At 40.0% G+C, this 23,870-nt stretch overlaps 2 protein-coding genes across 5 annotated transcripts in view; one reads left to right on the forward strand and one right to left on the reverse strand.

Moving 5' to 3' along the window:
• The window catches only part of LOC115059138 (RNA-binding protein with multiple splicing-like), a 34,037-nt gene extending 23,954 nt beyond the window's left edge, over positions 1 to 10,083 (forward strand). For 2 of the 4 annotated variants that reach the window (XM_029526746.1, XM_029526747.1), the window contains exons 7-8: positions 6,280 to 6,399; positions 6,984 to 10,083. In XM_029526746.1, the coding sequence (XP_029382606.1) occupies positions 6,280 to 6,316 (37 nt within the window). In that variant the 3' untranslated portion in view covers positions 6,317 to 6,399; positions 6,984 to 10,083. The remainder of the gene's footprint in view (positions 1 to 6,279; positions 6,400 to 6,983) is intronic. The other 2 variants (XM_029526744.1, XM_029526745.1) reach the window with 2 other exon arrangements.
• Positions 10,084 to 14,046: 3,963 nt separating this feature from the next.
• Positions 14,047 to 16,284, reverse strand: LOC115058935 (fatty acid-binding protein, intestinal-like). Its single transcript, XM_029526498.1, has 4 exons — positions 16,146 to 16,284; positions 15,642 to 15,814; positions 15,280 to 15,387; positions 14,047 to 15,158 (listed from the first exon to the last, which is right to left on the reverse strand). The coding sequence occupies exons 1-4, from the start codon at positions 16,210 to 16,212 to the stop codon at positions 15,108 to 15,110; spliced, it is 399 nt and encodes a 132-aa protein (XP_029382358.1). The 5' UTR covers positions 16,213 to 16,284; the 3' UTR covers positions 14,047 to 15,107.
• Positions 16,285 to 23,870: the final 7,586 nt, after the last annotated feature.

Genomic DNA, 23,870 nt, shown 5'->3' on the forward strand with positions numbered 1-23,870 from the left:
ATATCATCATGGGAGATGAAAGGTGTGATTTAAAGGGAAACGGCATTATTTTCACAGGGCACAGAGCCTCGACTTCACCTGTTGAAGCGATGCTTGATCTCATGCATCAAAGGCAGTGAGTCAAACAGAATATGCAACGAGCTCCAATGTTGATGTTTTAATGACACAGACGGGGTAGAGCTCAGCAAATGCGACTAAAATGCTAATTTATGTTGCTTTGATAGGTAAAGTGATTATAACCAATGGTGAAAGTCATTCAGTGCATATACTGAAGGCTTAGAGGATGAAATGCTGCGTTATGACTGTATAGATTTTAAGCAAATAATTTTAATGATCTATTACTCCCATCCTTTATTGTAATTAATTGTATGATCTTTTTTGCATTGAAACAAATTCATTCAAGTAAATCAAGGTTTAAAATTATTCACACTGAGTAGTTCTGATATGAAGCTATTGGTGCAAACACCAAAATGCCTGATATTTATTGTTTGTGTGTTTGAGGGAAATTTTATTTTGCCCATGTGCTAAAAATTGCCATTATAAAGTAATTAATGTTCTTTATAGTGTTACTGCCACACAGCAGATATTGGTGCATGTTTGCCATTTTCTCAAACCCTGGAAATACATTATTTAATAAAAAAAAAAACTTTTGGGATTTTCTGCATTAAGACAAAGTAGACAGTGGAGAATTAAAAAGATAAACATGACAGAAAGAGATGCTCCACAATATCATAAATGTGGAATATGCACCATGAACTGAGGTACCTATGTACTGCCAGAAGGGCTGTTTTTATGAATCATTATTTAAAAAAAAAAAAAAAATGCAAAAACAAAACGATTAGCATGGAGCTTTATTTAAAATCAATTACAGACAAATTCATTTCATTGGAGTTGCAGGTGGTACACAAAGCAGTTGTTTCCTGATAGGTGCACAAGGCCACCGTAACCAGTTGTGAGCTGCCCTGCACATGTGTCTCGCTCTCTGGTTCAGACAAACTAAACGCTGTTGTGCTTGCAGAAAAACAAAACCACAAAGCACAACAAATCCCCTGCTAGTCTGTGTATCTGTGCTGGCTGGCTGTATGCATGTGTGTGTGTTTGTCTGCTCTCGGCGCCAGTCGCACTGTCACCAGCACCCTCCCTTCAACATCTCGGGACAGGAAGAAACATGTTGTCCCGACCCCTTAGGGAGTCAGCTGGGGGTGGGTATGGGTGGAAATATGGAGCCTTCATCAAGCTGTTGATTGGTGCTAGTCCTCTACCGTCTCCTTCTAACCCGGCATCAAACCTTTCTCATCTATATCCACACGCTTAAACATACTGCATGAGAAAAAAGCTATTGGAGTAATTTGATGTTTTGGGGATTTCATCTCTGTCGGTGGGGGGGGGGCAAAGGAGGAAGGGAGTGGAGAAGGGAGGGGCCTGGAGGAAATAATTACTCCTCTATCAAACCAGGAGGAAGTCATTTGGTCAGTCAGGCTGCCCCTGTGGATATTACCCACTCAGTGAAACAACAACATCCCAACATCCGGCTCACAGTGGAGGGTGAAGTTAATTTGAGACATATAGTCAGAATTTTGTTATAATCATAGCCGACTGCAGCACAGACTTACGCACACAACACACAACACAGACTCAAGGCATTTTGTGTGCAACTAAGTTTGTAAGAATGTAAGGCTTATAGTAGGCAAATCCATAAAATACTATACACACAAATTACATTTTTCTTTTCATCTTTTCTGAAATTTTTTCATACTGATAGTTGTATGACTTCACGTTGAATACTTTTAAAAGGACGTAACACTCTGTGTGAACACAATATATAATGCATTTGAAACTCCACAAACAGAATTTTCTTTCATTGTGTTGAAGAGACAGACCTGTCAGAGGTAGATTTGCAATACATATGCATGCCCATATTAAAAAACAAACCAACCTAAAACATGAAAAGCTTTTTCTACCTTTTCTTTAGTGTGTCTGTTGAGACTGTCACTGACAACACACACTGTGATGGGCAGCAAGCAGTCTTTTTATTGTATTACTACACATATTCTTGTATCCATGATAAATGGATATAAAAAAAGATATCAGATTTATTGATGCAAAATCTGGAGTTTTGTAGTCATTTGAGTGGAGTTTTTTTTTTTTTCCAGTGTTCACATCACCAAACTCAGTTAATGAAAATTGCTTGGAAAAAGCTTAAAAATATGTGAAAGTCTTTGGTGTTACACTGGACTGAGCATAATCACACTATGAAGCATGTCTCCTCATAAAACATGCTGAAACAGTAAAATCTAATGGTTCTCATGCTTCGCTGTAGCTCTCCTGTGATCATGAGTGAAACCAAAGGCTGGTCACTCCCCCCAGAACGCTGCCAGCACTGAGTTAACTTTGCTGCGCTTTTTGTCCCTCACATTGTGCGTTTCCAATGCAGGTCCCTCTGGTGTGCTATGTGGATGCAGTCAAGGTAGAAACACAATTACTTGATATCTTTATGGCAGCTCTGGTCTTTATTTGTGCAATGCAATTCGTGAAGCCAAGAGCTTGCGAAACACTTTGAGGCAATTTTAGCAGCAAAAAAACAAGAATAAACTTGAAGTGAGATTACAGAGAGAAGCTGTCTGCTTTGCACCACTGTTGTACAATGTGTCTGCTATTGATGTGTCATGTGTGCTGACAAAAAAGTCAGCATTGGTGAATTGTTGCTCATGCAGAAGGCGGCTGGTGACAGTAAACCTTCACAGTGGGAATTCAGAGAGGCTTACAGCATCGCAGCCCCAGGAGGCTTGTGGTCGTTCACTGGTTGTCTTGGCATCTGAAGGACGGAGACCACTCATGGTCAGAGTATGTGGCCTGCATTAGGAAAGGTCACAGTGGGAGGCTTAAATGTGTGTGTGTGAACAGCTGAAAGTGAGGTAGCGTTCTGAGGTCTTTTAGTCATGCCTGGTAATGACTCGTCCTAATCACCTGGCATCTTGCCTGTCAAAGGAGGAGCCATTTTAAAAGCTTTATTTACAGCAGTGCCAAGTTGAAATGGCTAGCTACCCAGGGTTGACTTTTTAAAACATACTGTATTCCAAGGTTTTGTTATTGGAGTAGCACCGGGGGCTTTAGCTAGTCATTCATCTGGATGTTTGTGAAGCGGAATTATATTTGACATTCATGCTCGGGCACAGAGTTGGGTCCAAAGACAACCTAATAGAGGACATTAATGCCTAGTGAACTGCAGGGAAAGGTAATCCGGATTTTCCATCTGACAAGACATGGGGTGGTGGAGGTGGGGGGTTGTGTCCCTATCATGCGTGCTTGTGTGTGAGCCTGAGAGAGTCCAATATGTGTCTGAATGTATGTGGTCTGGCTGCCTGCCCTGAGGACCTCTCTGGCCAATAGCCCAGACAAAACCAATGGTTCCTGTGCAATGTTGGGACTAACTCCCATTGGAGAGCTAAGGGACAGCTGGGGCCTATTCTAATAAAGAAATGGGACTTTATTCTTTTGCCGCCCCACTGGTACACAACACATATGCGCGCACAAACACAGGCATACAGTATGGTTACACTGTGGCCTCGTCTCTGCACAGGGTCTTGGGAGCTAGACACATGTCAGCAGCTGCACTCACCAGCACCCAGCACCAGCAGCTATTGGTGCAATGTGAGAAACACAGCCAGGGCCTAAAGGCTCTGGATTAAAGGGCCCTCATTTTTATGGCCATTTTGCGCAGGTAGAGCTCTTAAAGGGCCATCCTGGGTTTTAACTCCCAAACTACAAGGCAATTGTTCTTTTATTTTTTCACTCATCATTTTGAAGGCAGGCAACAGTTTTATATCCACGGATCTGTTCTTCCTTCTGTTCCAAGCAGTTATTGGTTTACATTCTGCTCTTATGACATGAAAATCAGTAAGGAGACTCTAAATGCTTGTGCTGTGTAATCCGTCACCCTGAGCATCAAGCCTTTTTTTGTCAACTTTGCATGACTGTTGCATGGTAATGCAGTTTAAAGTGCTGATTAATTTGATTTGTGGAGCTACCTGCTGTGCAGTACCTTGAGGCTGTAATGAAATTTTAACCCTGCTTCAAATGAAACTACATTTTGTTCTTTGATACCAGTCAAAAAAATTTCAATTTGTAAAAGTCACATACATCCTATGCATAGCATTCAAATACTGCTTATGTGTTGAAAGCAGTTGAAACTGCTTTAAGATGGCTGCAAGTAACAATTTGTTTTATTATGGATTAGTCTCCCGTTTACTTTCTTGATTAACTGTTGACTTGGGTAAAAAAAAAATAAAAATACACTAATCGCAAAAACCTGAGGTTGACAGCTTTGTGTGTCTTGTGTGATCAACAGTCCACTTTATATTAAGGTATTTATAAATAATAATACTAGACTGTTTTAGCAACTTATGAAGCATTTATAATTGATGAGAAACATTTTGGACTGCAGACGATTCACAGATCTTATATTTGATGCAAACTTTCTGATGATATAGATTGATGCTGAGTAAAAATCAGCTGACAGATTTGCCACATACCCGATTACTAGTCCATAAATGTGAACACAGAGTTGATGATCACAGAAATGGATTACACAGCTCAGTGGGCTGCTCATCATTCACAAATGCATAAGAAAATGTACTTCAAAATGTTGGTTGTAACACTGAACAAGTATTCTTGTCTGTTCTTTATTTGCAGTATAAGATCGATAATCCCTGATAGCACTGCTACATGAGCTCAGCTGAAATAAAAACAAAACAGAGCACACATTCATGAGAAACCAAGCCACCTCCCTCAAACAGCATTTGTTTACCTTTCTCACATTATGTGCCAGGCCCAAGTTATTGGATGTAACACATTAAGCCTGAGAATCATTAAACCTTCCCCTAATCCACACAGACATGTTCAGTGATCAACCCAATCTTTAACCTTGGTGTCTCAGCCAGAACAAATAGCGTGGTCTGGAAGTATGTGTCGCATCAGCTTAGTGAAGCGACTGTGTAATGCATCGATTCCCTCATCCTTGATTGAACGCACAACAGGGCATTAGCCAGGCCAGCCGTGCCCCTCCAAAAACACACCACTCACTGGATGGGGCACAGTCCCCAGCTAGTTTCCCTCCTTCCTCTGCAATACTCTGTCTGTCTCTGTCTTTCTGTTAAGGTCATGTTTGGTTTTCTAATTGTTTATTGTTCCAAAGAGGCTCTCCCCCTGCCCTGAACCCAAGTTACCACGGTCTCTAAAATATGTCTATTTTTGGTGATACATCTGGGGGTGGTCGATGGTGGGCGAGAGTTGACCTTTTTCTTCGGTCTGCTGAGTGGGTGGAAGTTGTGGTAGTAGAGCTATGGCTGGGAGATATGGCTGTTAGGCACAAGTTCAGTAGAAGTATTCAAGACTATTGTCAGCTGACATCCTGTTTGTCGCAGCTGGACTTTGAGGTTGAGGGATTTGGTTGAAAGGGTCTTTCTCTTCACGCTTTTTACAAGTCAAACGCTCGTTTAGAAGTTACATGGAGTGCAGCACATCCTGAGAGGCCAGTTGTGCAATGTCATGTGTGTTGAGTCTGAAAAAATAACATTATTTGAGAAATCTCAGCAGGGGCTCGGAGACTGCACGTTTTAACTGAGAGTCTGCCTTACAAACAGCTGGTGTGAAGTTGGAAAGGTGTGGGCGTTTACCAGAAAGGGATCTAATGAAGGATGCTCTCAAGTTACATTGTGGGAAGAGTCCGATGTTTTTGGAGCTTCACATGCAAAATCCCAAGGAGAGGAAAAGTCAGGATAGCTTAGCCTCTGCTGCACTGATTTTTGAGCATCCACAGATCCACTTTCATAACAGCAATGAAGTTGATTGAAATCATGGAATCACCTCTGGTCTCAGTTCAACTCTAAGCTTGAAATATTTGACAAAAGCTGGCAAAAGTGCCCCCGGTCGTGATGACTTGACTGACCGCGCTAATGTGAATGTAATTGTTGATTTTTAGGTTGGTTGTTTTAAATATGAGCATTTATTATGGGCTGTTTTGTAACTGATGTTTACATAAATAAATAAAAACTTTAATAAAAAAAAGCACCTCCTGTCTTTAACCCTGATAAATGTGTGTCACTGTGTAAAGTATTACCCAAAATGTCAATGGTGAAAATACAGTGGCTGATAATGTAACCTAAGGACTTTTACAATCAGCCTAAATCTGCCGTATAACTCCATCTCGCCATCGGCAGGACCAAGACACTGCTGCTGCCAGATTAGTTGAGTAAAATGTCGTCTCTTTTGTGTCCTCAGGTTCCTGATGTGTGATGGTGGCCATGGCCAGCTGTGACGCGCGTTGCCGATTGCCTCTCATGTCCAATTAGAAACCTGGAGAACTGACCTGACCCCAGGACTTGAAGCAGCGTAACGTCGGTGAGTTTAAGAGTCAGACTTCACCATCCCGACATTTATGCCAGCAGGCGGGAGGACGAAGGGTGTAAATCTCACCCCAAATCTCAGAAGAGCGGCATGCCTATCGCTCCTGGCAGAGTCGGGTTTGAAAGTGTGGATTTGTGGTAAAAGTTGTGAGAGGTTTGTTTATTTTTTTCTTTACTTTTTTATTTTGGAGGTGGGGGCAAGATGGGCAGTATAACACTGCCAACAACATCTGCTGGAATGAACATAACATAACCAAGCCACAATGACAGCGTGTCAAGTTTCATCTGTGTACAGTTCAGCTTTTGCTCAACAGGAAATGTTTTGAAAACAAAGCCAGAATCGCTGTATTAGATATTTGTGGGATAAAAGTGTGTGTGGTCTTGGCAACAGAAAGAAATGGGAGAAAAAAGAAGAAGCATATTGCGTGTATGTACGCTACATGGCCATGTGTGTTGCAACAGTTCTGCACGATCTCCAATGTTTTCATTAGTGCATGAGGTCCATGTGTGGTGCCCATGACAACCTCACGTCTTTTCTTTGGGTCCCTTTCTCCCTCTTTCTGTCTGTGTCTGTCTCAGGCAGCAGCAGCCTCACGGGCCTCAGGACATACCAGACCCCAGCCTCCATCACACATCGAGCCACCCCTCCACCTCCCTTCCCTGAAGTCCCTCCAACTCTTTTTTTATACTGTTACATACTCAAGATTTACTGGCAGTGCTTTGGCTCCACCTTCTTCAGACACCTCCGTTAAAGGTACCGTACGTGCATGACAGAGGAACACACCCCGTCTGTTTACCAGGTGACTGCATTGACTTGTCGGGGTACATAAAACTGCCTGCCTTTGGGCCTGAAGTGAACAGGTAGCAGTGCCCAACATGCAGTAATATTGTTTCAAAAATCAGCGATTGGTGTCTTCAAAATTGTTCAGGAGAAAAATGGCCTGTCTTCAAAGTCTGATCTGATGGTGTTTATTCAAATACAGCAAGAATCTGAAGAAACCGCTGAGTGGATCAGACCCCGGGGTCAGGAGACACACTAACTAACAGCTCTCAGCTACCTGCTTATGTATCCCCAAGGCCCCTCCTGTTATTCTCAGAGACCACAACCCATTCTTTTATTCCAGTTTGAGCTGGTCTGCCACCATTAAAGTCAGTTTTTCATGAATTTATAGTTTTGGCAACTTTTGTCATCTAATCCTGGCAGAAAGTTAATTGCCCTGGTTTAAAAAAACAAAAAAAAAAACAAAGACACTGTACAGGATGTGCAACCTGCTGGACACTGTGCAGGTTGTTGCACCTGTTATTGGTCACCTGGGCCTCTCTCTGTACTTTCTCAACACCTGTTATTGATTACATGAGTTTTCCTTTTGTATTTTCCAAATCCAATTTTGAACCCAGAATTTTGTTCATTATACAGATTTCTGAGTTGTAGTCGCTCTGTCCAATCTACCAGTGTATCTCTTTTCCAGTGTAACATGACAAAGCTCAATGTTAAACATATAACACCATGTATAACATGTTATTTGACTTAAAAAAATCCTTCAACAGCCTGTCTAACATGAGCGGGTCTCTTGCTTTGCATTCTGTATATGCAAGTGTATAGACAGCCTGTTAAAGGAGTGCACACACTTTTTATGCAGCCACTTTTGCAAAGCCAAATGTGTGGAAGTGTGGCTAAAGCACTGCTGGGTGATGTTATTACATTGCTATAATTATTACTATTCTGTATATCATTCATATTAATGTTATTATGACTATTAAATACATGTTGAAGCATGACTTTGCAAAAAAAGAAAAAAAAAACAATGCTGTACATTTTTAGATATTTTAAAGAACTACAAAAAGGTATTTTTGTAATCAAGACAATGTTTGAAATTGTTCTGTTTGATTGATTTATGTTGTGCTAAAGTGTGTGAGGAACTTTCAAATGCTTTTTGTTTTTGGCTTTTTTTTTTTTCTTTTCTTTTTTTTGCTTGTTGTCGTTTGTTTATTTACCCTTCCTGTTTTGTGCCATTATAACGCGGTAAGTCACCCTGCCACACCAAAGCAGTCCCGCCTTTTTGCTCTTGTCCTTTCTGCATATCATGTGGATTTAGGTTTGCTCGTCAGTCTTTGTGTGGGCTCCTTTACCTCATGAAGCAGACTTATTAGTTCTTTGTCTGACGTGCTTTGGTTGAACTGACCAGCCGATGTTAGAACCAAGTGACAAAAACACACAACATCCTACTCATAATTTTGCAGTTTGACAGGAATAAGCCATTAGTGTTGAAGGTAGAGTGACCCCCAGAGACTGCAGTGCATGGCAAACTGAGCCCTGCTATAATTAGGAATTTGCCCCCTCATTGTGTAGCAGGAGGACAGCAGAACAGTATAGAGAAAAGGAAGACCAAAGGCATTTTTTTACACTGGAGAGTTATGTAGGCTAGTGGAGTTATTCTGTTTTTGACTGCTTTGAAGTCCTCAATCTGATTTCTTATGAAGTGTGATATTATTTTTGCTGCATGTCTCTTTTGGTGTCACTCCAAAGAGCCACTCTGCATCAGAAAGGATATTCACTTAAAGCTATTTTTCTCCTTTGTCTATTTTTAGGGATCCAATGTGATTCAACCTGCTTTTGTAAATTTTGAATTTACACAGTAATGATTTGAAGTGGGCAAAAAGCAAAAACAAACAAACAAAAAAAACAAACCTTTTGTAATCTCGTGTATTTTGGGCCTGCAATAACGTTTTTGCTGTATGACATATCAGTGAGTGATAATGTTTCTGTGACATTTTGATGCCACAACTTTCATTCATCTGTGCAAAAACAAACCACAATTCCTCTACTTTTCAGATGAGGCTAAGTCACATTTCACATGATGTGACAATCAAAAGCTGAAGAAAAAGCCAATCTTCCCTATACACTATATAGCCCGGATAATGTACAATCATGTTGGACTGAATCATATAGTCAGTGTTTGTAATAAATAATAATAATATGCACGCAGATCATATCAACTGATTTTCTGAAGCAGTTTTTGCTTTTACAGACATTTTTTAAGCCGACTGTGGCACCAAATTTATTAGAACAAGTATTTATAAGGTGTGCGTGTGTGTGTGTGTGTGTGTGTGTGTGTTTATGGGTATTATCTTGTTAAAGGTAATAGAAGATACCCATCATATAATTCATTGTAAGTATTATTGTAAGTTTAATTGTATATTCATTTGGTAATTTTTCTAGAGCTTCTTTTAGTGTTTGTATCTGACTGATTGAAACATACTGTATGTGATATATGAATACTGTTTTATCTACATAATTCACTGTGAAATCCAGAGAAAAAACATCCTCTTTGAAAGAATGGATCTTTTTGTCTTTTGTCAGCAGTGCGGTACAGAAGTAATGAATATGATGGTCCCTCCTTTGTCAATGGAAAATACTCTTTTTCTTGTTTCAATATACGGTGTGTGTACCTGTGTGTTCTGTGCATGTTCACAGCATGTGTTTTTTTTTTCTTTTTCTCAATGCTTACAGTACTGTTAATATTTATGTACTTTAGCCGCTGTAAGGAGAAACTGTATTTCAGTGAATTGCAGAGGTGTGTTTGTTTGAACCCCCCCCCCCCAAAAAAAAGTGAAGTTTTTATGAAAAATGTTAAATGAAGACATTTCAGGCTATCAGCCATTAAAGATTGACGTCATCCTTGCTGTCATGATTATATTTCTTTCTTTAAAAAGGTCGCTGGAGTTGTGCATTAACTGAAGATTAGTGAAAAACTTAAATGATCATGTCATTTATTTATTTCATTGGCATAATACCCTGTGATATCACTTGCAGATGTGAAAAATGAAAAGAAAGAGGTCTGGCATCTCGTTACTTAACGGACCAAGCTACAGCCAAACGCTCCCATAGATGGGAACTGAATGTATCGCTGATATTACACACATGCACACTTGGACATTACACTGGAAATTCAAATTTTATTGCTGGAAGAATAGATTTATATTTCGGACATAATGTAAAAGTAAAACAGACAACAAAAGAACATTCAAGAATGCATTTCCTCTTTTTTCCACTAAGTAATGGAGGCCTTTTTTCAGGTTTGGGCTTCCACAAAGAGAATTAAAACTAGATGTTGACCTTTCTGCTGCTCTCTACGACAATAATCCACCTGCGTGAAGACTCAATTTCCTCTTCCTCTCTCACACTTGTCATTGGATAACACCTCCCCCACAATCCCAGGCGGCCATCAAAACATGATGTGGGTTCCTACAAAGTGGTTTTTGCACCAAGGGAGCTGGAGACCTCTCCTTGCCCTCCATAAGAATAGCCCACTGAACCCAGGGGCTGGCAACTCCTGAGACAAGAGGCCACATCCAATTTAGTTCCTCTCTTCCTGGACTCCGCTCCTTTCTGTCTGCTCAGTCACACCAGGTGGCATACACCAGCTTCTCACATGACACACACCCATCCATGCCTGGAGGTGTCCACACAGGGTGTCAGACCAGACTGAAGTGAGGAATAAAAATGCTTGTGTGTATGTTCGTGTGGGCGGGGGGAGGCGTTCATCTGGGAGTATGCATGTATACGCCCAACCTCCCACACTCTGATGGTGTTACTCCCTTTGACAGGTCCATTATAGAGGTGTTCCTGTTGCCTCTCACTCCAGATGTCCTTGCTGAAGCCTCCAAAGCCAAACAGTCAAAACTCCACTTAGGATTTTCTCTTTTATTTATTATTTGAGCTGTCAGGCAGTGAAACACTGAGCACTGCTCCCTGTAATAGAAAACTATATGTTATTACACTCAGTTTGAACACTGTCGATCTCGAACCACTTAACACTGTAGCTTCCTTTTGACCTCTCCTTTTAGTGGATTAGCATGCTAGCTTATCACTGCTAAATACAAAGTGCAGCTGATTAGTTGATTAGTTGCAGCAGAGGCTGATTAGTTCTGTTATTAAACCAAAGTGGGATTATCGGCCTGATGACGGTGTTGGATGGAAAGTCATTATTCTAATTCATCCCGTGGAGAACAACACTGACCAAATTCCTAATGGACATTTCAATTTAAACCATAAATGGGGTTCAATGATTGCAGCCATTAGGTTTCATTCTCTGAAAATTAATTTGAGAAAACAACAGCGATTGTGGTGAAGTTACAGCAGCATGTGTCCTAAATAATTCTGAACTCTGTCGGCATTTGAAGAGAGTCAGATACAGTATGCAGCACTGACTAACTGGTGACTCATCATTCAGCAGGCTGCATGGTGTCTGCTACAGTCTGCACAGTCATTGTTTAAACAGTGATTGGCCAAAAGAGGGCTTGTTTCTTCTTGGAATCATTAGCCAGCCAAAATCCCTGACACTCCCCACTGCGCCGTTGGTGTCTTTTGTGATTGTTGCTCTTTCAGATAAGCTGACAGCTTCAGAGTGAGTCAGTGAATTTGATTTCACAACAGGAGGGGGTTGGGTTTGTGGAAGGTGGGGGTGTGTTTTCCCTCCACACTGTCCTTCCTGCGCTCCCCTCGTCCCCACTCTATCTTTTCTCTGTCCATCTCTCAATATTTTCCCTCCTCCTCTCGCATCCGCAGCTTCCACCTCCCTGGGGTGGGCCCCTGCGCCCTCAGGCTCACAGCAATGAAAACACAGAGGGCTAACTCTCCCACTACTTTCCTGTTTCTCACTGATTTCATGTTTGTCCAGTCCACTCTTCAATTCCAGAGAAGTACATAGCGATATTATATACACACAATCATTGGAGTTGAGCTCCAATGATTGTGTGTATGGGAGTGCATTTCTGAAATAATGGGGTGTTGGTGTCATATGATAACTTCACTGAGGATGACATCATAGAAAGAGCAAGGCCCTCTCTCAGAAAATCAGGATCTCCACAGTGCTACTCGGTGGTTAGGAAGGGGGACTACAGCACCAACCACCGTGACAACACTCCTGGATGAATTCTTCAGACCTTTCACCCTGAGAAGTAACAGTAACAATACCGTCATGTACTGTACATGTATGCACACACCGGTTACAAGTAGAAGCCCTGTAACCCATCTAAACTTGCATTCACTGATTTTTTTTTTTCAAACTCCAAGAAAAACAGTACAGAAGAATAAAAAGAATAAATAGAAAACACACAATAAACACACAATTTGTAAAAAGGTCATTTTCAGTGTCAGTATATGAGATCATTATTATTCCTGTATTGATATTTTTTCGCACTACTCAGTTGTGAAATAGTTTCTATTATATTATAGTTTCTAATTATCTTTGTGCACATGATCTGTTATCTGTATAAGCCAGACAAGCAGGGTAGAAAAGTGTAAAAGTATCAGTATAATTTATTGAAATTTTACATGCAACTAAATCTTGCAAATCAAAGTACCAACCACAACAATCACTCTGACTGCTGATGAAGAAAGTCGGCCCACCAACCCGTTTCATGCTGCTCTCAGTCTTTGAGCCTCACAGTATCAGAAGGGGCTCAGAAGACTTTGCTCCCCGCAGACGGTTGAGGGGCGAGCTGTTCAAAGCAGCCCTGCCTCTGCTGGATTAGTCCTGTGTGCCCTGAGCTTTGACCTCGATGAAGGGGGGCGTCAGTCAGGCCTCAGTGGGGGATCCTGATCTACTGGAGCTAGACTCCAGCTATTTGCAGCTATTTGGATGGGCCTGTCAGAGGATGGCAATCATATTTATTGTTTATTTTTTACCACTTATGTTTAAATCAGATATCCTTATCTGTTAAAAAAAAAAAAAAAAACTTTTGTGAATGCAGAAAAAAATGTAGGTGAAACTGAAACAAAGTTGTCTTTCATATATTGATTGACTCACATTGCCTTATAGAGTTCTTTTTTTTTTGTTGTCTTAACAAGGCGAAATTTCAACTCAACATCCTTCATATTTTTCCCTGCTTGCCTTTAACAACCCTCCATACTACCATCCACCTTTGTGCAAAGTATGAAAGATATATCACAGCTCTGATTCAACCTTCATATAAATGCACATAACCGCAAGCTAGTTTGGAAAACATTTTAAATGATATTTTCAGAGAATATATTTCATTCTGTGCTAAAGAGTCCATTGTGTCTGTAAAGTAAAAGTAGGAGCAGGTCGCCCTCTAGTGATCACAGAGGCTCAGTGCATATGTTCTCGTCACTTTGCCTTTGTTGGAGGGAACTGAGCATATTTTACTCCTGAATGAATGCCATTATCTGCAGTATGTCTGCAGCCCTATCATGTGAGAAAACCTCGCTGCTCTGATGTTTTTCTGTCTTGCAGTTCAAACCTACTGCTGAGTTTAGCACCCAAAGGTCAGCACATGACTGCACAAGACCCGGCTGTCATCATGTGATCACACCAGCTATGTAAGCAAGACGTGTCTGACTACGCTGAGCTGGTTTGACATTTCCTCGGATGCTTTCTCTTCATCAACATCGTGATTACAAGCTTATGATATTCATAAAATATAATCAGAGATGTGATCGTGGCCTGATAACTGTTGATATAACTGACCTTTGACACCACAATTCATTAATATTTAATACATGTTCAGATGTATGAGGAAGACACCAGCGTTAGACTCTCATGACACTTGAAGACTGTTTTATTGTTACAGAATACTTTATGTAAGAAGCATTAGTATGAATTGTGTCCTAGCTAAAAGACATAAAACACCATATTGTGGCAGTGTTATCGTTCTGCTTTAGGCCGATTACCACCACCATGGCCAAGATTAATGCTGGACTCAATGTTTTTTAACGCCAGTCAAGTTAGGGCCTGTTCTTCTGAACATCTTTGAGGGACTGAATCAGCAAATTTACAGAAAGCACTGTGTTTCACTTGCCTCTACCTCTATCTAGTAGTCATAATAGAAATTTTGTTGTGGGTTTTTGGGCCACATACTGAATCATTTGTTTCTGAGATTTTCTTTGGCTCCACACAAATACAATAGGAGTGGGATGATTTCCACTGGCCTCTCTCATGATAATGAAAGTGACATTTAAAAAAATTAGAAACTGCTCCAAATATGTCTACAAACACTATACCTGTTACTTCGGATGATCTGCAAGCATGTGTTTCTGTGAGTGATGCTGGGCAGCATGGCCATTGTCTCTGCAAAGACGTGCAGCTGTTGAGTTTAGTTTAATGATGTATTCAGCACAGAAAGAAACTCTCATTCTCCAATGTAAGGTGCCAATAAAGAAATTCTCAAAATCAGGGGAAATAAATCTCAAATTATGTCCATGGCCACTTGAAATAAGTAAGAAAAACACATTGTTTGAAGTTTTGAAAAGCTTAAAGTAAAGTTTTTTTCATTTCTGCAATTCTGTTTTATTATTCTTTCTTTTTTTCTGAATCGCTGCCTTCTCTTTGTTTACTTTATATTACTTTACTTCTGGTGTCATACCAAAACCATTCTGCCTTTAAGTTTCATTCTCTGAGTTTTTCTCTGCAAATGTCCTGGATTCATTCACCTAGCTGTTAGTTCTTAAGCATTTTAAGATGGTTTACTCTTTTTGGAAGATGAAAACCTGTGTGATGTTTCTGAGTTTGGCTCTGGACGTTGTTTTATTGAACTTGTGGAAACAAAATAATTACTATTCATGAAGAAGAAAAATGTTAAAATTGTGAGTGAATCCAATAGAAAAATGTTTTAGAAAATCCAAACAAATCTATCGTGTGTCATCAATATAAAAATAAAATATGAGCTTCAGACTCGAGGTTACTGCTTCTTGAAAATCCTCTTAGCATCCACTCCCTCGTAGCTGTAGCTCTGTTAGGAAGAGATGGAGGTGCGTTACTTTGTGGAAATATTTTCTGAAAGTGCATTCACTAATTAACATATTGCATTGGGACTGAGTAAAGATCGATGAACCATATGTGGACCTACTGACCTGTACGAGTTCTCCTCCCACCATAATTCTGGTTGTGGTCAGGTCCTTGTTGTTGTCTTTCCTGGTGAAAGTTCCCTTTAGCATCTCACCCTCCATATTCCACGAACCCTGGTTAAAAATATACAGTTAGTGATAGAAGTTCTTCAAGCTTTTATTCTGCTTGTACAACATTTATCAAGTTGTATTGGTGACATTTCCCTGCTTCTGATACATTTTTCCACTGCAGAGTAATTATTTACTGGAACTTTTCCACAGCATTTAGCATTTGCTGGCCTAAAGCAACCTAATTCTGGCATTTCCATAATGAAACTGCTGTTGTTGGTTTAATGATGTCTGAACCTGCACCACATTAGGACACTGACCGAGACTTCAGTGCCGTCAGCCAGGGCGTACTCAAATGGGACACCCAGGGTGAAGTCGATCTCCTTGGTGCGGAAGGTGCTTGACTCCTTGACATGGAACTTGTCCCCATTCTGCTCGATGGTGATCTTCAGGTTGTCATGTTCTGCCAGTTTGCGTTTCATGACATTGATACCTGGTTGAGAAGGGAAAAAAATATTACCTGTTGAAATACAGATCACACATTGAAAGTGTATTTGTGAGAAGTTGTATGGCCTTTGTCTTGAGGAGTCCTCCAGGCTGCTGCATTAACAGTGTGACTGAGTCCAAACAAAGACCTTTAATAAGCAGCCGCTGTTGTTATGGGTTGTGCCATAATTAACCTCAGACTTCTTCGTCTTACAGTCATAGAGCAATGCCAGACTTTATGGAAACACATGGCACAGTCACATACATTCATTGGACAAGAGCAAGATCACAATGTCAGAAATAGCAGAGAAAACACACATGCATGCACTCTCACTCACCCATTTGCTCCATGAACTTATCATAGTTCTCGCTGCGGTCAACTTTCCAGGTTCCATTGAATGTCATGGCTGCAGGCTGGTTGGGCTGAAGGCAGCTGGTGATGAAGCACAAGCAGATTGTGGGGCTGCGAGTGTCCAGTGGTCCCCATTTATATACAGTCCTCCCCTCTCCCACACCTGAAAGCTGGCATGGAAGCTACTTTTCTTTATCTCACTGATTATCAGCCTGCTGATGTGGCCATTTAAAGACTGTGTCAAATGTAGGGCGATGGCCACACAACTCAAGGATACACAGATAAATAACCCGAGGACACCTCCCCTCAGTGAATCTGGCACAGTGGAACACTATTTTACTGTTCAGAGGGACAGAAAAAACAGAAAAGAGTGGGCTGTTCGCATCACAGCCAATGGCAGTCATCCGACTGGGCCTCTCTCTGTTCCTCAGTCCTTTCTTTGTCACCCTGTTTGTGCCTGGCATGAAAATTAGTTGTAAAGGACTTTGTGTATGATGCTGGCTTGAAGACTTGAAGAGCCATGATTATAAAGAGCAGTGACCCAGAAGATAAAATGCTACATTTTATTAGTGCATAGTTGCAGGACCAAGCCAGTGTGCCCTCCAAAGCTTTAGCACTAACCAGATATACTTCCTCACATATGTATAAGATTTGACAACCTTTAGCTTGAATTGTACATGCATCCTATTTTACATTTCCAGCCATCTCTTGGTTTCCTTTTTTTTTTGTTAGACACTTGAACCTTAATTATATCAAGTGTCATAGTTACCTGTTGTTAAAAGGTCAAATTTATTTACTTTAGATCTGCTCACGAGCTTTGTATGTAGACTTACTGACAAAGACAATAGTTTTTTTTTTTTTTTTTTTTTTTTTCAGATGATTGTCTGTAAATGTCTATGATCCCAGAAGAGAGGCCACAGCTGCAAGACATAGGCCAACGAGAATTAAACTAAATACATTTTAAAATAATAATAATAATAACAGTAATTAATAAGTCCCCAAAATGTAAAATTCACTGACAGTATAAGTAAGTAAATAAAAATCCATAAATGACGAATCTGCGCTTTCCGCTCACCGGAAGTTGAACGTGTAAACGAAAGGTAGGCTATTTTCTAAAACACCGCGGTCACAATGCTCCTTTCTCATGATTTTATTTCATGCTATCGATGTTTTAATACACATTGACAAACTGAACGCTTCTCAGCCAAAGGTAAGAAATTTCCCCCCATAAAGCTCGTCGGCTGAGGCCTTTATTTTGACATGTTCTTTCCCTGCAATATACTGCAGCTGGTCCACTTTGGCACACTTCAGTATTACTAAAACAAGAAAATGACTACATGCAGATAGCAAGTTTTTTTGTGTGTGCCTAATTTGGCTCCGTTCAACAGTATCAGGCTGACCTCTTTGTGCCAAGATGCGAAGATGTGCTAATAAATACAGATGTGGATCTTCTTATCTAAATCTCAATGAGACATCAAGTAGTAATAAATGGTAGATTAGTTTCAACATGAAAGCTGTATCTAATCTACTGATGGGTGTGATATGATTGAAAGCTCTGGAAAAAGGCTTTGTCAGTGCATTTTATCTGTAGTAAAAAAAAAAAAAAAAGATTTTGTCTTTTAAAACTACTCAGAGCTGTGATTCATTTGGGCACCATTCATTGCATTCACTCAGAATGCAGAATACTGAAGGCATTGTTCAGTCTTGCCGCTTCCATTCAGTAAAACAAGACTCAGTGAGGACCATTTCAAATCTAACACGTCAGAGCAACACAATGATATATTGTCAACATCATATCATACTGCTGCCTCTTTCATATTCATTACATGCTGTCATCATTAAAAATACATTTGGGGACAAAGCTGTGGAGTCACAGATGATTGAACGTTGCCTGATGCACACTGGTTTAAAAGTTAGATGGCAAATCTTTGGGGGTCAGTGTTGATTCCTGGGTGCCGTTTATCTGATTAATAATGGAAATAATGACACCAAACACCAAAATACTTCAGTTTGACTGTAGGGGTGCACATTTTGAAATAGTTTTTATATGATCATTTTGACATGGAAAAACAAAGATTTATTTGTTTTAATTGATAAAATTACATCTAAGTTGCAGCATTATGTGTATGAATTTGCTGAAGCATTAAAGCAAAACACTATTACATATATATTGAAGATATTAGTCACCAGCTTCACATGGGTTTACCCTGCATAGCTCACTTTGTTGCATAATTTTTAGGAGTATCATTATTGTAAATGAGTAATAATCCTATTGTGAGTTGGTGTTTGATTGTAGCTGTGTCTCCTCAACTATAATTCCTTTTACAGCTGTCAATAAAAACAGTTTGTACTTTGACTTTCTATTTGGCTCTCCTTTAACTATACTACAATTAAGATGGATGTTATTGTATTGCATAGTTTATTATCCCCATTTTTTGTCAAAATCCACACCCACCCATCTTAAACCAACCCTAACCCTTTATCATGAGATAAATGTTGCAAATGCAGCCTGTAGAAATTTCTCTGTTAATGGCAGCACTTGCAGTGCTGTGTGTCAACTATCCCCATGGGCCAGTGTCACATATACAGTACATTGTGTAGTTATTGCATCAATTCATAATTATTTACTTTTTTCTAGCACTCGTTCTTGATACACATTGATACATGAAGCACAGTTTGGAACCAGTGATTGTCTTTTATCACTTTTGTCACACTCTGAATTCAATGCAGCAAAATACCTTTTTTGGTGCACATCACATCCGAAAGGAAGTACAAAAGCACAAATTCAGTGTAAGCATGTGAAAAAAGTCAGTTTTGTAATGATGCTGAACATCGTTGTTAGGTGGAAGGTCTATTAAAATTGTAAAACCAGTCACACAACATTCAGAATGGATTTTCACTTTTCACATATTTACAAAATATGCATCAAATCTTTCTCTTTATATTAACAATCCAACACAGAAAAGCAAAACTGTATCTTGTCTGACTGATATACAGGTTTGTAAAACTATAAGAAAAAATACAGGAAAGAAGGAAAAAGAAAATCACTGCAACTCATTTATTTCACTTTGCAGGAATGCAAACTTTTTGGCTTCTGTGCGCTCGCAATACCATCAATAGTCAGAGCTGTGACCAGCACCGATTTAGTGTGCCATCTTGTGGACGCCTTCTGTCGCTGCTGCGTGAACATCCCCTCCCTCTTGACAAGATTGCAGAGATGCTCATGTTCACGCTGTGAGAACAGCTCCATTGATATTTAGTGTTTTGGTTATCTCTTTTGCTCAATTATGCCGAACAAATTTTACTCTGAAGAATTTAGTCTCAAATGTCACAGACGTGCATCTTTAAAAACAGTCTGGTGAGATTGTAATTACAGCAGCTCTGATATCTGCAATTTCTGTCAGGCTTTGCTGCCATTTTGATAGTGATTTCCCCCGCCTGCAGCATGACTGCAGTCCAGAAAAGCACCATATGCACGCATACTGTAAGAAAAACATAATCCCACCCTAAATATATCCCTGGTGCCTCTGGAGAGTGAGTGAAAGTCAATATTATTGAAACTCAGCAATGAGGCAATATTTGAATTTCAAATGAGCCTCAGACAGTAGAGAAAGCTGGCATTCAGTCACTCTGACGGGAGTATATGAATAGTGAAGAGGTGAGCACATGACACAGTGCTGACAAATAGTCAGCACATTATGCTGAATGAGAAACAGTGTTTCACAGAGGGGAAATGGGATAATTGATCCAAATTAGGAAAGAGTGACATACAGCACTTTGTGAGCACCAGTGTGAGGCAGAATGTGAGTAGTGTTAATATGACTTCTCAAACTAAGTAGGAACTAACAATCCTCCATGTATAAACACAATGATTTATGCAGTCAAATAACGGAATTTGTGCAGGACCATTTGGTAGAGAGCTTCAATTTTTGGAAGAACACCATAATAGCAACCGTAAAATTATTTAAATTCAGCAGCAGATACTTTATTACATTCCTCTCTGCATCATCTAACTGAATGTTTTACAGAAAAAGTTCCCCGATCCATAAAGAAAGTTAAGTCATAGTTCTTAAAATTACAAAAAGCACTAAAAACAAATCCCTGTCTTAATTGTCGGAGCCCTTCTTGGTAATAGCTTCACCCCTATCTCCTCTTTTCAGTGGTTCACCCGTCCATATTTATTTTCCTGCATTGATGGTGCGTTTCAACTCTGAGAGAGGGATTACACGCCTGGCTGGTCCTACATCCTACAGCCTCTGCTGGGACTGGTGCTGCCACCCACCACAGGACCTCGGCTTCTCCGGGGCTACCAGCATGGCCCATGTATGGGCTACTAAATGACCCGGGACCAGGCGCCATGCAGCGTCAGCCCCAGCCCCTCATTGCTACAACAACCGTGGTAGGTCCATGTACATTACATGTGCTCGCAGATGGATGACAGCAACACACCACCTTTTGCTCAGACCCACACATGCAATTGTTTGGAGTTACAGGAAACTTTCATATCAAATTGCCCACAAGTGGAAATTTTAGCTTGCTGTAGGCTCTGGAGAAGAGGTTGGTGGGCCACCAAAACTAATACAGTAACATCATAAAAAACTAATCATGTGAGGTAAATGGCTTTAGACATTATCCCATGAATTCAGTGTGCTAACAGGAAAAACTATTTATCCACCATCAGATCTGGCAGCAGTTTCCTGAAACTTAAACGGATGTTTAGAGTGATTTCACAATGGACCAAAGACTCATAGCAGCTAAGACAAAACAGCCAAGTTCCAACAGCAGTGTTGTAATTTCATACTGTAAATATTACTGCTAATTACATCACTTACTCTGGCAGACCAGCTGACCTTATCTTTCATGATACACTGGTGAGTTTTGTAATTTTCTCCATTTTCAACACTTTCTGTAAGCCTTATAAAAGAAGGAATCATTACATTGAGCACATATTTCTGCCTAAGATATTAGTTATCTTAAGAAAATGCTTTCAAATATTCTTCAGCGTTTGGGTTTTCATTTAAAATATGCAGTTATGGGTGTTCTTTTCAGTTGATGAAGCTGTTGAAATGAATACTGCAAATCTGTGGCTGAATCCAGATCTGTATAAAAATCAGGACCATGACCACATTTTGTATAGCCACCAAACATTTTCTCAGTATTACACAATATGCCAATTACCACATGTTGTCAATGTCGTTATCACACATGAGAAAATTTGACAATATGTGTACATTATTTTTTGAAATGGTGAAATGGTGTGCTGGCACTGTGTGCCCGAAACAAGTGTGAGCTGATTAAAAAGTCATGAAGTTCTAAAACTCTTTTCAAATATAAAAGGTTCTTTAGTATCTCCTGAGAAGATCCACAGAGTTCAGCAGTAAGTATAAACCATAAGCCTGTAATTCCCACATTCCTGCTTGATTGAAGAGATGTTAATTACAATCATCTCATCTCCTTTGCTTGATTTTAATTTCCACTCAGTGTATTTGACCCAATTTTGTTTTAATGAAGTTGGCATTTTCAGTAAAGTTCAGATGACTAAAATGTTTGAGCTGAGGCAAGGACAGAGACTGTACTGTATGTGAAAAGGACCATTTACATCATCACTGCTTTTGTGCTTCTCATGACAACGTAACACCTTCTCTTCCTCAGCAGGTGTCCACATAGTAATTACTCAAGTCAACATATGGACGAGCCAACAGAGGCCTGTTCACGATGTGCGTGACCGTGATGCAAACCTCCAGCCTAAGTCCTTCAAGTGTTCAATTGTCATCAATAGCTACTAGCTCAAATCAAATTCTTCACAATTACTCTTCCACAGGGTATAAGGTGACTGTCCTCCAGCACTCTGTAACTAATATTCTGTGACAAACGTCTTCATTCTCCCACGTTTTCTAATACCCTTGTCGTACTTCCCACCTAATCTTGACATTTCCTCTCCTGTCTTCAGTCGCAGAGGGGTTTTGTGCTGAGAGGACGAACCCTAAGCTCTTAATTGCAGGTGGTGTGTGTGGACTCTTTTTCCAATCCTAACCCCTTTTGTTCACAATGGTGTGGGAGAAACAAAGGCTCCTTTTTTAACTCCCTGCCATGACTCTCAGAAGTAGTGTGGGGATGAAGAAAAGATTAAGTCAACATTTCTCATGACCTCTGAGGCCTTGGGTTGTAGGGAAGCCTGGTTGGTGCTTTAGAAAAGGCAACCTGGCAGAGGTGTGTGTGTGCATGTTTATTCGAATGCAAGGATTTAAAAAATAAAAAATAAATAAAAATAATAGTTTAAGTACAGCACAGGGGCAAAATATCTGAACAGATAAATCCAATCAGTTTCATTCTGTTCTTTGAAACCTATTACCATGTCTAATGTTCAGACATTTCCTCAAAACAGCAATCGAGCGCTAATATAATTCAGAACAGCGCTGCTCCAAAAATCTCTCCCACAGAGACGGAATGAGTCATAAAGCATGGAGCAGACTGCTACAGTTAACTGTTGCTGTTCATTTGTTTCCCATTACAGAAGCTCCATTTTGGCTAATTAGTCTTGACAGTAACTTTTCCCTGCGGTGTTGATTAAATCTAATTAATGACTGCCGGCAAGATGGAGGACTGGTGCCCTGAAGGAGCCATTTTCATACATCCCTGGGTAATTGAGGCCGCCATTCTTTGCTGCAAAGACAAAACAGTTTTTTATTGATACTGTTGTTTCAAACTTTTTTCAAAATATTCTGGCATGGATCTACAGTTGTGTTGACACTACAGCATAATTTTGAGCATTTCATGACATCAGCAGAGGTTTATTGATTTTTTTTTTTTTTTTGCGATGTCAAATCCCCGTTAGTTGACTTGTACCTTTCAGCAAAGTGCTGACCCCCTCAGCTTCACTTAAATTCATGAATATGAAGCAGACGGGTGCAGAAAAAGCAAACACAAGCAAACTTTCTCTGGCTTTATCAAGTTTAAATGGAAATAGAAATTGATGTCTTCACAATTATAATGCTGTGAAGTTTACTTAAGACGTTTTGCCAGTTTGCTCCTCTGCCCCTAGCCCTTTTCTCAAACGTTGCATCATGCAATCATAATCTTTCCACAGCACCTCATCCACAAACGCCTGCCATCTAACATTTGTCCTGTGGAGTAGAGAGCTTAAGGGGATTAGATCTGAGGCGAATGTCTCATAGGAATACCATGCCAAACTATGCATGTTTCAGGCAAGCACATCGTCAGGATGATCTGATTAACAGTGTGAAAACACTCCTTATCGGCGATGACTTGAAACCTCCATTCAAAAGCAGCAACAGCCAGAAAGAGAGAGACAGGAGATGAGATGATTAAGACGGAGATGGATTTGTCACGTATGTACAACATTTACCAGCAAGACACAGCAACAATGTTTCAGCTCCTTAAGTGCCTGGTTTATCAGAAACTAAAGATGACCTTTTTGAACTTTGGATTGGAAAAGTATTTCATATATTAGCTAGTCAGAATAATATCACGCTTTCTACTTTCTGACAAAATAGAACAAATATTATCATAATTTCTTCATGAGCCAGATATGAAGCATTTAGTTCAAAAGCCAAATTCTTCTCTTTGTCTCTGGTTACAGGAAACTCTAGCTTGAGAAAAATCTTTCAGCATAAGTTCAACTCAACTATCTGGATATAAAAGTTGTGAAGTAATATAGTGATAGCTACATTTTCTGATCCAAATTGCAAAG

This window comes from Echeneis naucrates, chromosome 18 (genome assembly GCF_900963305.1).
Source record: "Echeneis naucrates chromosome 18, fEcheNa1.1, whole genome shotgun sequence".
NCBI classification, from domain to species: Eukaryota; Metazoa; Chordata; class Actinopteri; order Carangiformes; family Echeneidae; genus Echeneis; species Echeneis naucrates.